At 40.6% G+C, this 12,936-nt stretch overlaps 1 protein-coding gene and 1 long non-coding RNA gene across 2 annotated transcripts in view; one reads left to right on the plus strand and one right to left on the minus strand.

Annotated features, from left to right (window-relative positions):
* LOC145510609 (uncharacterized) overlaps nt 1-11,004 on the minus strand; it is a 134,257-nt gene extending 123,253 nt beyond the window's left edge. The window contains exons 1-3 of the long non-coding RNA XR_014057141.1: nt 10,761-11,004; nt 9,484-9,551; nt 7,817-7,894 (exon numbers count right to left, since the gene is read on the minus strand). This is a non-coding gene — a long non-coding RNA (uncharacterized LOC145510609). The remainder of the gene's footprint in view (nt 1-7,816; nt 7,895-9,483; nt 9,552-10,760) is intronic.
* The window catches only part of ZFPM2 (zinc finger protein, FOG family member 2), a 499,502-nt gene continuing 497,010 nt past the window's right edge, over nt 10,445-12,936 (plus strand). The window contains exon 1 of the mRNA XM_081502271.1: nt 10,445-10,990. Coding sequence (XP_081358397.1) covers nt 10,951-10,990 — 40 coding nt within the window. The 5' untranslated portion in view covers nt 10,445-10,950. The remainder of the gene's footprint in view (nt 10,991-12,936) is intronic.

A 12,936-nucleotide genomic window follows, 5' to 3' on the forward strand; every position in this document is an offset into this window, starting at 1 on the left:
AATGTAAATTGGAAATGTAAAATGGAAATATAGAAAACAGTATGGAGGTTCCTCAAAAAATTAAAAATAAAACTACCATGTAACACAGCAATCCCACTTCTGGGTATATATTCAAAGGAAATAAAATAAGGATCTTAAATATACACATTCCCATGTTCATTGCCACACTATTCCCAATAGCCAAGATATAAAAACAATCTAAGTGTCTGTCTACTGGTGAATTAATGAGTTAAGAATATTCAATTATGAAAGAAAGAAAGAAATTCTTCCAGTTGAGACAACATGTATGAAACCTGAGAGAATTATGCTAAGTGAAATAAGTCAGACAAAAAAAGTGCAAACACAGTATGATACTACTTATATGTGGAACTTTAAAATGCTGAGCTCAGAGTAAAATGGTGTTTGCCATAGGGTAGAGAGTGGAGGAAATGAGGAGAAATGTTGGTTCCAGGGTACAAATTTCCAATCATACAGTAAGTCCCGAGGATTTAATGTACAGCATGGTAACTGTAGTTAACAATATTCTATACCATATTTGAAAGTTGCTAAAAGTAAATCTTAAAATGTTCTCACCACATAGAAACATAAACACACAAAGTAATTATGTGAGATGATGGTGGTGTTAACCAACTCCATTGTGATAATCATTTAATAATCTGTTCTACTGAAAGTCACTCAGTCTTGTACGACTCTTTGCAATCCCATGGACTGTAGCCTACCAGGCTCCTCTGTCCATGGAATTCTCCAGGTAAGAATACTGGAATGGGTAGTTGTTCCCTTCTCCAGGGCATCTTCCCAATCCAGGGATCAAACCCAGGTCTCCCACACTGCAGGCAGATTCTTTACTGTCTGAGCCACCAGGGAAGCCCAAGTAAACTGGAATGAATAGCCTATCCCTTCTCCAGGGGATCTTCCTGACACAGGGATCAAGACAGGGTCCCCTGCATTGCAGGTGGATTCTTTAGCAGCTGAGCTACCAGGGAAGCCCCATATTTAATGGTATATGTTATATATTTATATATACATTATATATAAATATATATGATTATATACTATATATGTTATATATTTAACAATATATGTATATAACATTATATTTCTAAAATTATATAAAGTGATATATAAATTATATTTCAATAAAACTGCAAAAATAAAAGAAAAAATTCATGGAAAATAATTTGCACCCTAGAATTCTACAATCTTTCAATCTATATGTCATGTATGCTAGGTTGCTTCAGTTGTACCCGACTCTCTGTGACCCCATGGACTGTCGCCCACCAGGCTCCTCTGTCCATAGAATTCTCCAGGCAAGAATACTGGAAAGAGTAGCCATTACCTTCTCCAGGGGATCATCCTGACCCAGGGATCAAACATGAGTCTCTTAAGTCTCCTGCAATGGCAGGGGAGTTCTTTACCACTAGGAACTAGCTGGGAAGCCCGTATATGTCATGTATAAGAGTAGAATAAAAAAAAATATTCTTTAGTTTTGCAAAAATCTTAAAAAACATACCTTGTGTATAAATTGTCTCAGGAAGCTACAAGAAATTTTATTCAAAATCAACAACAAAAAGAACAAGAAGGAAAAATGAAAGCAAGGAAGGGAGGGAGGGAGGGAATCAGGGAGAGAAAGAAAGAAAGAGAAAAAAGGGGGGTAATAAACCATGAAAAAGGACTACACAGTATTCAGGAAATCTAGAATATAATACATGACAAAATTAAGAGAATTCTCAGGGGATGATGAAAAGGAAGTTTAAGTCACAGAAAGCAATTAGTCTAGAATTGACCAAAAGGATGAAAGATTATAAGGAGGACACCTGCATGGTGGGGCAGAAAATGACCTGCTAATTAATGTCTTTCAATGTACTGATGTCATAACATACTGGACAGTATTACACTGGCTAATAATTTGGGGATAAAGTAGTGATAGGTTATGGAAAACTGAGAAAATGACAAAGAAAGTAATTATTAACTTCAGGAAAAACAAAGAAATCAAAAGAAAATGTAATCATCACTGCCTATATAGACTTAATAAAATATAAACTTTTGAATTACCAAAAGTTTTGAATAATGTCTGTATTATGGGTATATAAAGCCATTATATCTTCATATCTTTATGGTAGATGGTGATATATTCAATAATTTCTAAACTAATAATTGTTTTAAAGTAGTAAAGCATGTTATTTAGAAATATGAGATGAGCATCAGGAGAATTAGCTAAAGAGATTTGACAGTGATTATACCTTTGAGAGCAGGAATTGTCACTGGGCTGTTAAATAGGACAAGCAACTGCTAATTTTTATTATAAGCCTTGAAAATCTATTTGACCCTTAAAGCTATGTACATCTATAGTTTTTAAAGGAGTATATTAGTCATATAGTTTAATTTTTATTGTAAGATACATTTTAAAAGTGATATAATTATCCTTTTCAGCCTCTTTTAGATGATTTCATTATCAGTATGCCCTAGCATGGTTATTCATAATCCTACATCTTCAGTTCACCCTAAATCCACTCCTAATGCATTATTTTAATACACTTTGACAAGTAGATAAAAGCAAAGATAAGTGATTTGATTAAGTCTATACACATAGCAAATATTCTGAAGAAGCTGTTTAGTTTCTTCTTTTGCATTTAGGAATTTATGGCAAAAGTTATAGGTTGGAAAATAAAATCTACCACAGAAGCATAAACATAATTCACACAAATTATAGCAACATTCACAAAATTTATGTGCAAGGTAATCTGTTAGACGGTTATTCAAATGTGGCAAAGTAAAGTTGAAAATAAAATCAGACATATGGGGACAAAATAGATGTAATCAGGAAGCTTATAGATGGGAATGTCAATCAGTCATCACGCCCTCAAGGCACTCTGAATTTGAAAAGGCTACCTTTTCTCCAAGATTTACCCTTGGTTGAAGTGAATGCCCCAAATCAATAATTGATAACAGCCTTATTTATCTATGTAAAAATTGTAGATTTCCCACTTAACATTTCTCAGAATGTTTTTTGCCATTTCAACGTTGCTTTGGGAAAAATATCATCAACAGTGTTGATGATGGTTAATTTTTTGTGCCAACTTGACTGGGCCACTGACTGCCCAGAGATTTGGTTAAAAAAAAAAAGATCTGGATGTGTCTGTGAGTGTGTTTTCAGATGAGATTAACATTTGAGTTGGCAGACTGAGTAAAGCAGATTGCCCTCCTCAACATGGGTAGGCCCTGTCCAATCCACTGATGAACTGATCAGAAGGAAAAGGCACAGTAACTGAGAGCTCCCTTTCTGCCTGATGTTTCGCAGCTGGGACACGGGTCTCCTCCTGCCCTCAGACTAGCACTCTGACTGGAACTTTTACCATCAGCTCGCCTGGTTCTCAGACATTCCAATTCACTTTCCCTGGTCAACTGAAGATTCAGGAACTTCTCAGTTTTTACTGCTGTGAGTCAATTTCCTATCATCTCTCTGTGTATATATCATTGGTTCTGTTTCTCTGAAGAACTCAGACTAATACAATACTTTCATATACAATACAATACTTTCTGTAGGAAAATAGAAAACACAGTTAATTTGTTATTTTTAAATACAGTGGTCCCCCCTTATCTATGGGGGATATAGTCCAAGGCCCAGTGAATGCCTGAAACTTCTGATACTACAGAGCTCTATATATACTGTTCTTTCATATACATGTGTATGTTAGTCACTCAGTCGTGTCCAACTCTTTGCGACCACGTGGACTGTAGCATGCCAGGCTCCTCTGTCCATGAAATTCTCCAGGTAAGAATATTGGAATATGTAGCCATTCCCTTCTTCAGGGGATCTTCCTGACCCAGGGATCAAACCCAAGTCTCCTGCATTGCAGGCAGATTCTTAATCATCTGAGCCACCAAGGAAGCACTTTCTTATACATACATAGCTATAATAAAATTTGTTTATAAATTAGGCACAACAAGAGATTAACAACAATAAAAATGAAACAGAATGATTATAATATACAGTAATAAAAGCTATGTGAATGTGGTCTCTCTCTCTCTCTCTCAAAATATCTTAATGTACAAATACAGTGCCTTTTCTGTCATAACTAAGCACGGACCCTACACTCTGGTCATAACATTTGCAGTTAGAGGTGCAACAGAAAAACTAACGCAAATTTCTTTTTCTTCCTTCACAGTTTAGGGATAGAGGATTCCTTCTGATTGGTGATCTTAGCAATCTTAGCATACAATTTTTTTCTTCATTAAATTAAGAACTTTCACCATTTCACCTAAAGGAAGCATCTTAAAGCTTCTCTTTGGCACATCTGAATTTGAGCATCACTATTCTTGCCCTTTGGAGCCAGTATTAACAAAAATAAGGGTGACTTGAACACAAGCACCATGATACTACGGCATTCGATTTGATAACTAAGATGATTACTAAGTGACTAACTGGTGGGATTCTCTGAACAAAAGCATGATTTATGTGGTGGGTGTGGAGGGGGAGGAATGAAGTGGGTTGGTATGAGATTTCGCCATGCTACTCAGAATGGCACCCGATTTAAAACTTACGAATTTCCTTTTTTCTGAAATTTTCCATTTAATATTTTGGGATCATGGCTGGCCAATGGTAACAAACCACAGAGTAAAACTATGGATAAAGAGGGCTATTGAATAGTTAAGCGAACTAAAGTCATGGATTACTAATTTTGTCTTTTGGTTTGAATGTAACAGGAATCAACTAATGCAAATTTAGGCCAAAAATAACTTTAAAAAGAAAGATGGGGAGGAATTTATTTTAAGGACACGTAAGTATCTCAGTGATGTCAAGGGCAGAAGCCTATGAAGGGACTGGAACAGGACATAGGATACCATTTCATATTCTCGGTTCTCTTACTGTTTATTTCTTTTTCTCTCTACTGGCAAACTCTATTGCTGTTACTCTGTTCACGTGGTGGTAATCATGCCATAATTTCATTCATTATGAAATTCATCATGCATTTCATTTTTCATTCATTTAAGAGACTAGCCCTTGTAAAGATGAAACTCTTGATACTAACTCTAGATCCCTGAGGGAGAAATTTGACTGGACATATTTGAGGCAGGTACTCCCTTTGGTCCAAGCATCTGTAATCAGGAGCATGGAGTCATGTTGCACAAACATGGCTGCCACTTTTTGCACCTGTGCCTATGTGGATGCAGACTGGGGACTGTAAGAGTATCCAGATAAAACAAGATAATTCTAACCTTACTTTTTCTTTCAGTAATTATGTTAAGACCTTCTATTTGTCCAGCATAGGTATGCAGTTCTGAAGACAGATGTATTTCTTGCCCTCACAAACTATCTAGCTAGGTGTGTTAGGATAGGGAGGGGGCTGGTCAGGATTTAATTTATACGTAATTAAACTGCCAATATAATACAATGCAACAAGTGATAGTCAAAAAAGGTTATGGAACTAACTGAGAAGAGGTATCTCACTCAGACTTGGGAGGTCAGGGATGTTCTTCCTGTGAAAAATAGTATTTATACTAAGACTACAAAGGTGTCGAGAGATTAGCCTAGTTAAATAGGTAAAGATACAATATAATGGAAATGACCAAGACTCTAATGTCTATGTAGATGCATAGGTAACCAAAACAAAAAAGTAATATTGGAATGTTGATGGGTGTCTTGGTTTGGATTTCCCAAAAATCAGATTCTGAGACAAGATAAGACAGAATGAGTTCTCTAAAACATATTCTTCCACCGAAGATGGCCAAAAGCAATATTAAATTTGCATGCTTCCAGGGTCCATAGGGATTTCCCAGGCAAGAATAGTGGAATGGGTTGCCATTTCCTTCTTCAGGGAACCTTCCTGACACAGGGATTGAACCCGCATCTCCTGCTTGGCAGGCAGATTCTTCATCTCTGAGACATGGAGCCTGGTGGGCTACAGTTCATGGGGTGACAAACAAGTTGGACACGACTTAGCAACTAAAGAATAACAACAACAGCATTCTTCCAGTATAGCAATCCCAGCAGAATAACAGCACCCGTTCCTCAGTGGTTTTAGGATAAAGTTCCAGGCAGGGCTGACTCCCATAGCAACAATTTGAATCATTGAGCCAGTCACTACAGATAAGCAAATGAAATATTCTGATTGGTCAGGGGTTGGGGGATTGGGGAAGGCCATATTTGCATTACATGACCAAAGAGAAGGTGTGGAGGAATGGTTCTTCAAAAGACGTCACAGCACTATTACCAGAAGAAGAAACAATGGATACTAGGGAGGCAAAGTCAAGAGATGTTTGCTAAAATCAAGGCATTACTCTTTCAATATTTATTTTGTAATTGGAGTTGTGTTACGCAGACTTAGCAACAAATACATATTTTTGTGATAGAGTTCACCCTATGATTTTTCCTCTATCAGAATAGTAATTTGGACATAAAGGATGATTGCAAAGAATAAAAACTTAAATCATTCATATTTTGGTTTTCAGTGCATCATGAAATTTTACACATGAAGAGAAGAGCCATTCTTAACCCATATGGGGTCAGAGGTCTTTTTCACAGGTTTTTTTTTTTGAAAATTCCATGAATTCATTAATTAAATAGACCTGCCCTTTAGTAAATTTTTGTACATATATACTTCTAATCAAGCGAATTGACTGCCTACATGAAGACCAAGTTAAACCTCGGATCTAGGTTGACTGAATGCTTTCAAAGCTCTTGGCTCCTTTGCGAGTAAACAGACAGTCCTTTTCATAGTTATAACATAGGAATGCCACTTAGATGTATCTGTTGATTTTTATTTTTAAACTGCTGAAATTATAAAGATACACAAACACTAAACACTATTTTCATACTGCATTCTTGTACAATTCAGTGTCACAACCTTAAATCAAGGCAGATAAACTGTATTCAATTTCTGGTGAGGATACAAGGGCAAAAAATTAAGTCTTTCTGAAGCTTTTGAATATTGTATATTCCCATAATAAAGGAGGCAGCTTGCTGCCAAATAAGATGTGGCCTGGGAGGTTGCTTTATCAATTTGTTGATCCCTCAGAGGAAAAAAACACATTTTAAAAACAAATGCAAGAGTGAGACAGACATGAATGCAATCCATTTACACGGACAGCACCTTTCGGTACTGTGCCAAATAAAGAATTTTTGTATAGAAATTTACTTCTTCTACACTGCCTTCCCTAAATAATATGATGTTCAAGAATAAAGTATATCTATATCTACAGGAAATACTGTAGGGTTTCCCTATCTTTCTATAAACAATATTATACAAAACCATAAATTTATGAAAACTTGTAAGTTTGCCAGATAAAATACAGGATGCCCAGTTAAATTTGACTTTCAGATATGCAATGATTATTTTTTAGGATAAGTATGTACCAAACATTGCATGGAACATACTTACCCTAAAAAAATCTATTGTTGCTTATTTGAAATTAAAATTTAACTGGGCATCCTGTATTTTAATTTGCTAAATATGGAAACTCTATAAACTTACAAATAATATTCTTTTATTCACTTGTAAATAAACATTTGGCTTGCATATTAAAGTAGTTTTGGTATTGGCAACTCACATTACTGTCAGATGTATATTTTCTAGCTAAAATGATGATTTAAGAAAATATAATTATGTTTTCATTGAAGGTGTAATAGAATACTTGAAGCTTTTTTTTTTCTATAAACAGTTTCCACTCCAATCCTTTCTGCTCCTGAAAAATTTTATGAAAAAAGCTAGACTGAAGTAGATGTTTCTTTATTTCAGATGGGTTTCAGATCAATTCTTTTAACATTTGAGAAAATGTTATTAAAAGCTGCATATTTTCTGCTTTTAAAGTAACTTACCTATGTGATTTAAAATGATTTGTCTTTGAAAAAAGAAACTTTTCAAAATGAACCGTTATGCAGAGATGAAATCAGAGTCTAGAAAATGAATAATTCATTTTTAAGTAAATGAGAATTATTTTGTGCTGTTACTTATACATTTTCACATTTATAGTTAAATAGTAATTTGCAATATACAGGGTATTAGTTGTGAATTGTGGTTTTCAATATCGCAGACACATTTGTTGCTGTGGTTTTGCAATATCATTCTCTGATGCTTTTCTCAATTGTGGTTTTCATAATCATTGTTTGATAGTCATGTAGCTGTGGTTTGGAGCTGCTATATCCATTTGGACAGAGATAATTGCTTATAGGTTTTGCTGTCATTTTATTTTATAACCTTAGTGAATTAAATGAGAAAAAGAAAAATTAAACTTTAAATATCATTAACATTCTCATTAAAATGATGAGAAAACACAAAATGTAATAGTATTCCTTAGTTTAATTCATTCATGTTAACTATACTAATATATCTATTTATAAATTTAGATGAGCTATCTTTATTTCTAATACTGTAATCAGGTTATCTTATCAATCTTGCCTTGAATTCTCTGACTTTTGCTCCTTTCAGCTTTTAAAGTGAGTATTTAGTTGAGATTTATTTGTTTCTCTTTTGCTTTGCATATTTAACCATTTCAAATGCCAAAGGAAACACTGTTATGGTATCTTATTCCAATGGGCATTCCTTTTGGGCGATATAAAAAAAGTCAGCCAGGTTTGTAAAAAGATCTTTAGAAGCCATAATATATAATAATTCAGTTCTACTTATGCCAATTTAATTGTAATGAATTGGAAATTAAGGAGGCAAAAATCTGTAGTTCTGTCTGCTTATTCATTCCACAACACAAACACAAATAACCCTGCTTTTCATGGTACTTAACGGCTTTAATTTGTTGGTTCTGCAAGGGAGGGACTTTGTCACTTAGTGCATTTCCACTGCCAAGAACCATGTATTCTTACAACCTCTATGGTAATAGTACTAATGGTAATGTAATAAAATTCACAATTGGTCTTCAGCTCTGTATTAAGATTCTCTCAGCCATACCTTTCACAGGGCAACTCTTTACACCTTCCAGAAGATGTCCTGATGGGGTTATAAATGACACTGATTACAGTGCCTCCTGCACACTGAGCAGCCTGCATTATGCTCAATCAGCCCAGGCTCTCTGCTGACCTCCAGACCCTTTTAGCGTGTGGAGTTTGGCGGGGCTCACCAGGATGTTAGTCAACCAAACAAAGGGGGGCACGATTTCAGATCAGAATGGATGATCTCACAACCTGAGGTGCGGGGGGGAAGTCGGCAGTATCTGGTGGATACATGTTAACTGCAGTGGAGTTTATTAGTAAATACTGATTACATAAAGCAGCCAGTTCCACTCTGTCTCTTAGACAGGGACTCCTTCAAGACAACCTGGGAGAATATATTTAAAACTCAGTGTACACGAAACTATGAGAAACTAAAGCTAGCCTCATGTAGCTTAACTTGGCCAAAATAATAACTATGCAAATCACTTCAAAATGTGTTCTTTTGGCTTGCAGCTTCCGACATACTACACACACAATAATTGAATAATAATGAAACAAAACTTTAAAAGCTAAAGAACCATGAAATAGTTATTGGGTCTTACCTGCTTGGGAAATTATGGCAAGATCAAATCTTTTATTAGTCGCTGGCTGCTTCCCTGTGGCAGAAGAACTAAAAGAATGAAATATTATGGGGCTAGGGTGGGACTTCGGAACTTCCACAGACTTCCTCGAAAAGTTAGTATTCTGATTAGAGATGGTTCATTTCCCACAAGGGTTAATCACCTAGTTAATGGTCCTCCTTTCTGATGTGAGAAAAATTTCTGCCTGTCTCCAAATTCGGAATTTTTACAACCTTAAAATGAAAACTCGAGGTGAGAAAGAGCACTTTCAGGACGCTGTTCAGCATCTCATCCTTGCGGGCCAAGTGAGGGAGGGGATGGTCCGTGTCCGCAGTGGTCTCCGGGGAACCTTGAGAGCCATGAACCGGTCTCCGGAGTGCCTGGGCAGATGAGAGGGACTTAACTGGCCCCAAGACACACAGTTGGCATTTGTGATCAGCTGGCTCTCGAAGAGGATTCTGCCAGTGGCCTAAACCTTCCTGCCAAAAGAGCTGGAAGGGCGGGGTGGGGGTTAGGGGAGGGGCGGCATTAACTGGAAGCACAAAGTTTATGGAGAGACTGAGATTTCTTTGTGCCCCGCTGGACAGACGAGGCGTGAGAGAGGAGAGTTGAGGGGGGGATGGGGGTGGGGGGCTCCCTCCGAGAGGGGGCTGTTAAAAGAAGTTGCCAGGAAGAGGAGGCGGGGGTGGTCTGGGCAAAAGCCCCGAGCTGCCGCGGTGACAACTGCAGAAGGTGGCCCCTCTCCAAGCCCTCCCCACCCCGCTTTCTATCCGCCCCCCCCAACCCCCCGCCGCGCTCCCCTTGCCCCCCACGCGACCAGGCCAGGGCCCTAGTTTGCATCCGGACTGGCTTTGGATGCAGCCAATCCTCCGTCCGCTGATGGAATAGTCCCCCCTCCCCACAGCCCCGGCGCGCCCCTCCTCCCCTCCCGCGCCTCGCCACCTCCCGCGGCAGAGCGAGAGCTGCGCGGCCCGGAACGGCGGCGTCTGTGCCCCGCGAGCCGCCGAGAGCGGGGAGAGCGAGCGCGCCTCCTCGCGCGCCTTCCGCCCCCTCGCTTCCCCTCTCCCCGCCGCTCTCACTGCCTTCCCGCCCCCCTCCCCCCTTTCCTCTCTCCCGGTTCCTCCGTTCGAAAATTCCCCTTCTCCCCCCACCCCCCACCCCAGCGCTCTCCCACTCTCCCCCTCCCCTCCCTCCTGTCACACTCTCTTGGCCCCCCTCTCCTCTCCTCTCTCTCTCTCCCTCGTCATTTGCCTGCTCACCTCCAAACGTGGATCCGCGGCTCCCGGAGGAGCCCAGCGTCCGGAATCCCGCGTGCCCGGAGCACCTGGAGTCCGGCCGGCGGCGGCCCGAGCCCAGCCGGCGGCGGCGGCGGCGGCGGCGGGAGCTGAGGGAGCGGCAGCCCCGACCGCGGGCACCGCGGGAGCCCCGGGGGCAGCAGCCGCCGCCGAAATGTCCCGGCGAAAGCAGAGCAAACCCCGGCAGATCAAACGTAAGTTTGCGCGCGGGGCCGAGAGTTGGTGGGATTATTTCTGGGGCGGGGGGCGCGCGCGGGGCGGGAAAAGGAGGGGAGGGAGACTCGGGGAAATCCGCTCTCGCTGCCCGGGATTTGTCAAACTTCGAGCAGCTGGAGGGACAGCTAGTCGTGCACAGACAGACGGACAGCCCGACTGCCGAGCGAGAAAGAGGCTGCGGAGAATAGCCCTCTCCTGGCCCGGCTCAGCCTTCGCCCTCGGGGTCTTTTTTAATTCTGACCCCCCGCGCGCACATAGCGCTGCTTTTTCGCCTGGAGCCTGGCTGGGTAGCTCCAACTCACTCAGGAGGTTGTTATCAGTGTGGTTGTGGTCATTGTTGTTGCGTTGGACGGGCTGCTACTCTTGGGGACCACTTTTTTTTTTAGCAACCACAGTGAGAACTTAGTTCTCCGAAACAACTGGTGGAGACCTCGGGGCGAGGGAGGCCACGTCCCCAGGCGGTGGAGAATCAGTGTCTGGGTCCCGATCCGGGGCGGTGCCAGAGCCACGCCACAGCCGAAGCGAAACAAAAAGTAGGTGTAAAAGTTCGCGCCTCGGCCGCTGGCAGCCGTGCGCCTCCGCCCTGCCGGCGCGGGCTGGCGCGGGCGGATCTGGCCGGGGGCTCCGGGCCCGTCCTGCTCGCGGCACCGGGACGCTCTACGCGGTGGGCGTGCGGGTTACCTCGGGCCCCGCGGGCGCGCCGGGTCCTCGCGGGGAGGGGCCGCCGGCAGCTTCCCAGCGCGGAAGCCGGGAGTTCAAGGCAGCCTGGGCGCCTCAGATGAGCCTGACCTGAAGCCCCCGAGCCCCCGGGGGCCTGGGCGGTGCTGAGAGTCCCCAGCGGGGCGAGAGGCACCTGTCCGAAAAGCACACAGCCGCAGAGCTCAAGTCGGTCAACTTTTCGCGTCTTGGGGATTAGCCTTCCCATAATGTTCTGTCGCCCTGCGACATGTCTTCAACGCTTTGGCCGAAAAGGAGAAACAGCCTTATTTTTTTTTTTTTTTTTTGCCAGCCATGCGGTGTGTCCATTTCTTCGTGTTATTTGAAGTCTGGCAACTAATGTAAAACTGATTATCGTGTACTTTTAGGTAAAGGCTTTCATGACACTGCCTCCTCCTTGATTGTTAATCACACGCACCCCCTCGTGTTAGAAATTTCATTTAATGTAGTTTTAAAATAAATCCTATAAAGCAACTTAATCCAGTATAAAATGGGGTCCAGGTTGTAAGCAGTTTGCTACATAAGTATTTAGATCCTTGCCTCTCAAAGCAGACTCGCTAGCTTTTCTTTAGTGGATTTCTTCTCTTGAATTGTTTCAACTTGGGTTAAAGCAAGGACTGGACTTAACTTTGGGCTCAAAGCAGTTTTAATTGAGTAGAGAGAGATACTGTTCTTGAAGACTTTCCTTTTTTTCGGAGTGATTATTCATGGTTTCAACTAATTGCTTTTTACCTTGTAGAGCTAAATCGACCTGGTCCCTGTGTATAAATGTTGCATTTTGTAGTACAAAACTGCTTATTATAAGATATGATTATAAGCATTATTAAAGGCAAAATGCTTTTTAGTTCATGGCTGCAGTCTAGATTGTTAATAAATAATTAATATTAATTGATTGTATAGCAGAAAGACCATCTGATTCTACTTGGGAATACTTTGTTATCTTCTCAATTAGCTACATTAAAATTTTTTTTTCTATCCTTCTATGTCCACCTCATATAATTGAAGATTAAAGCACTGGAACTAATTGCTGATGCTACACTTGTGTTATAGGTCATAAAACATTTTAGTGCCTTATTTGAATGCTGTGATTTATTAACTATCAAAAATACTTAAAAGTTTTCTCATTTGAAAGTGAACAAGTATTATATTTATATTTATTCCCAGTGATCCTTGCCTGCTGATACATGCTTTCATATGCCTTATTAAT

The sequence above is a fragment of the Giraffa tippelskirchi genome, chromosome 6 (genome assembly GCF_054371585.1).
Source record: "Giraffa tippelskirchi isolate mGirTip1 chromosome 6, T2T-mGirTip1v1.2.pri, whole genome shotgun sequence".
In the NCBI taxonomy this organism is placed as follows: Eukaryota; Metazoa; Chordata; class Mammalia; order Artiodactyla; family Giraffidae; genus Giraffa; species Giraffa tippelskirchi.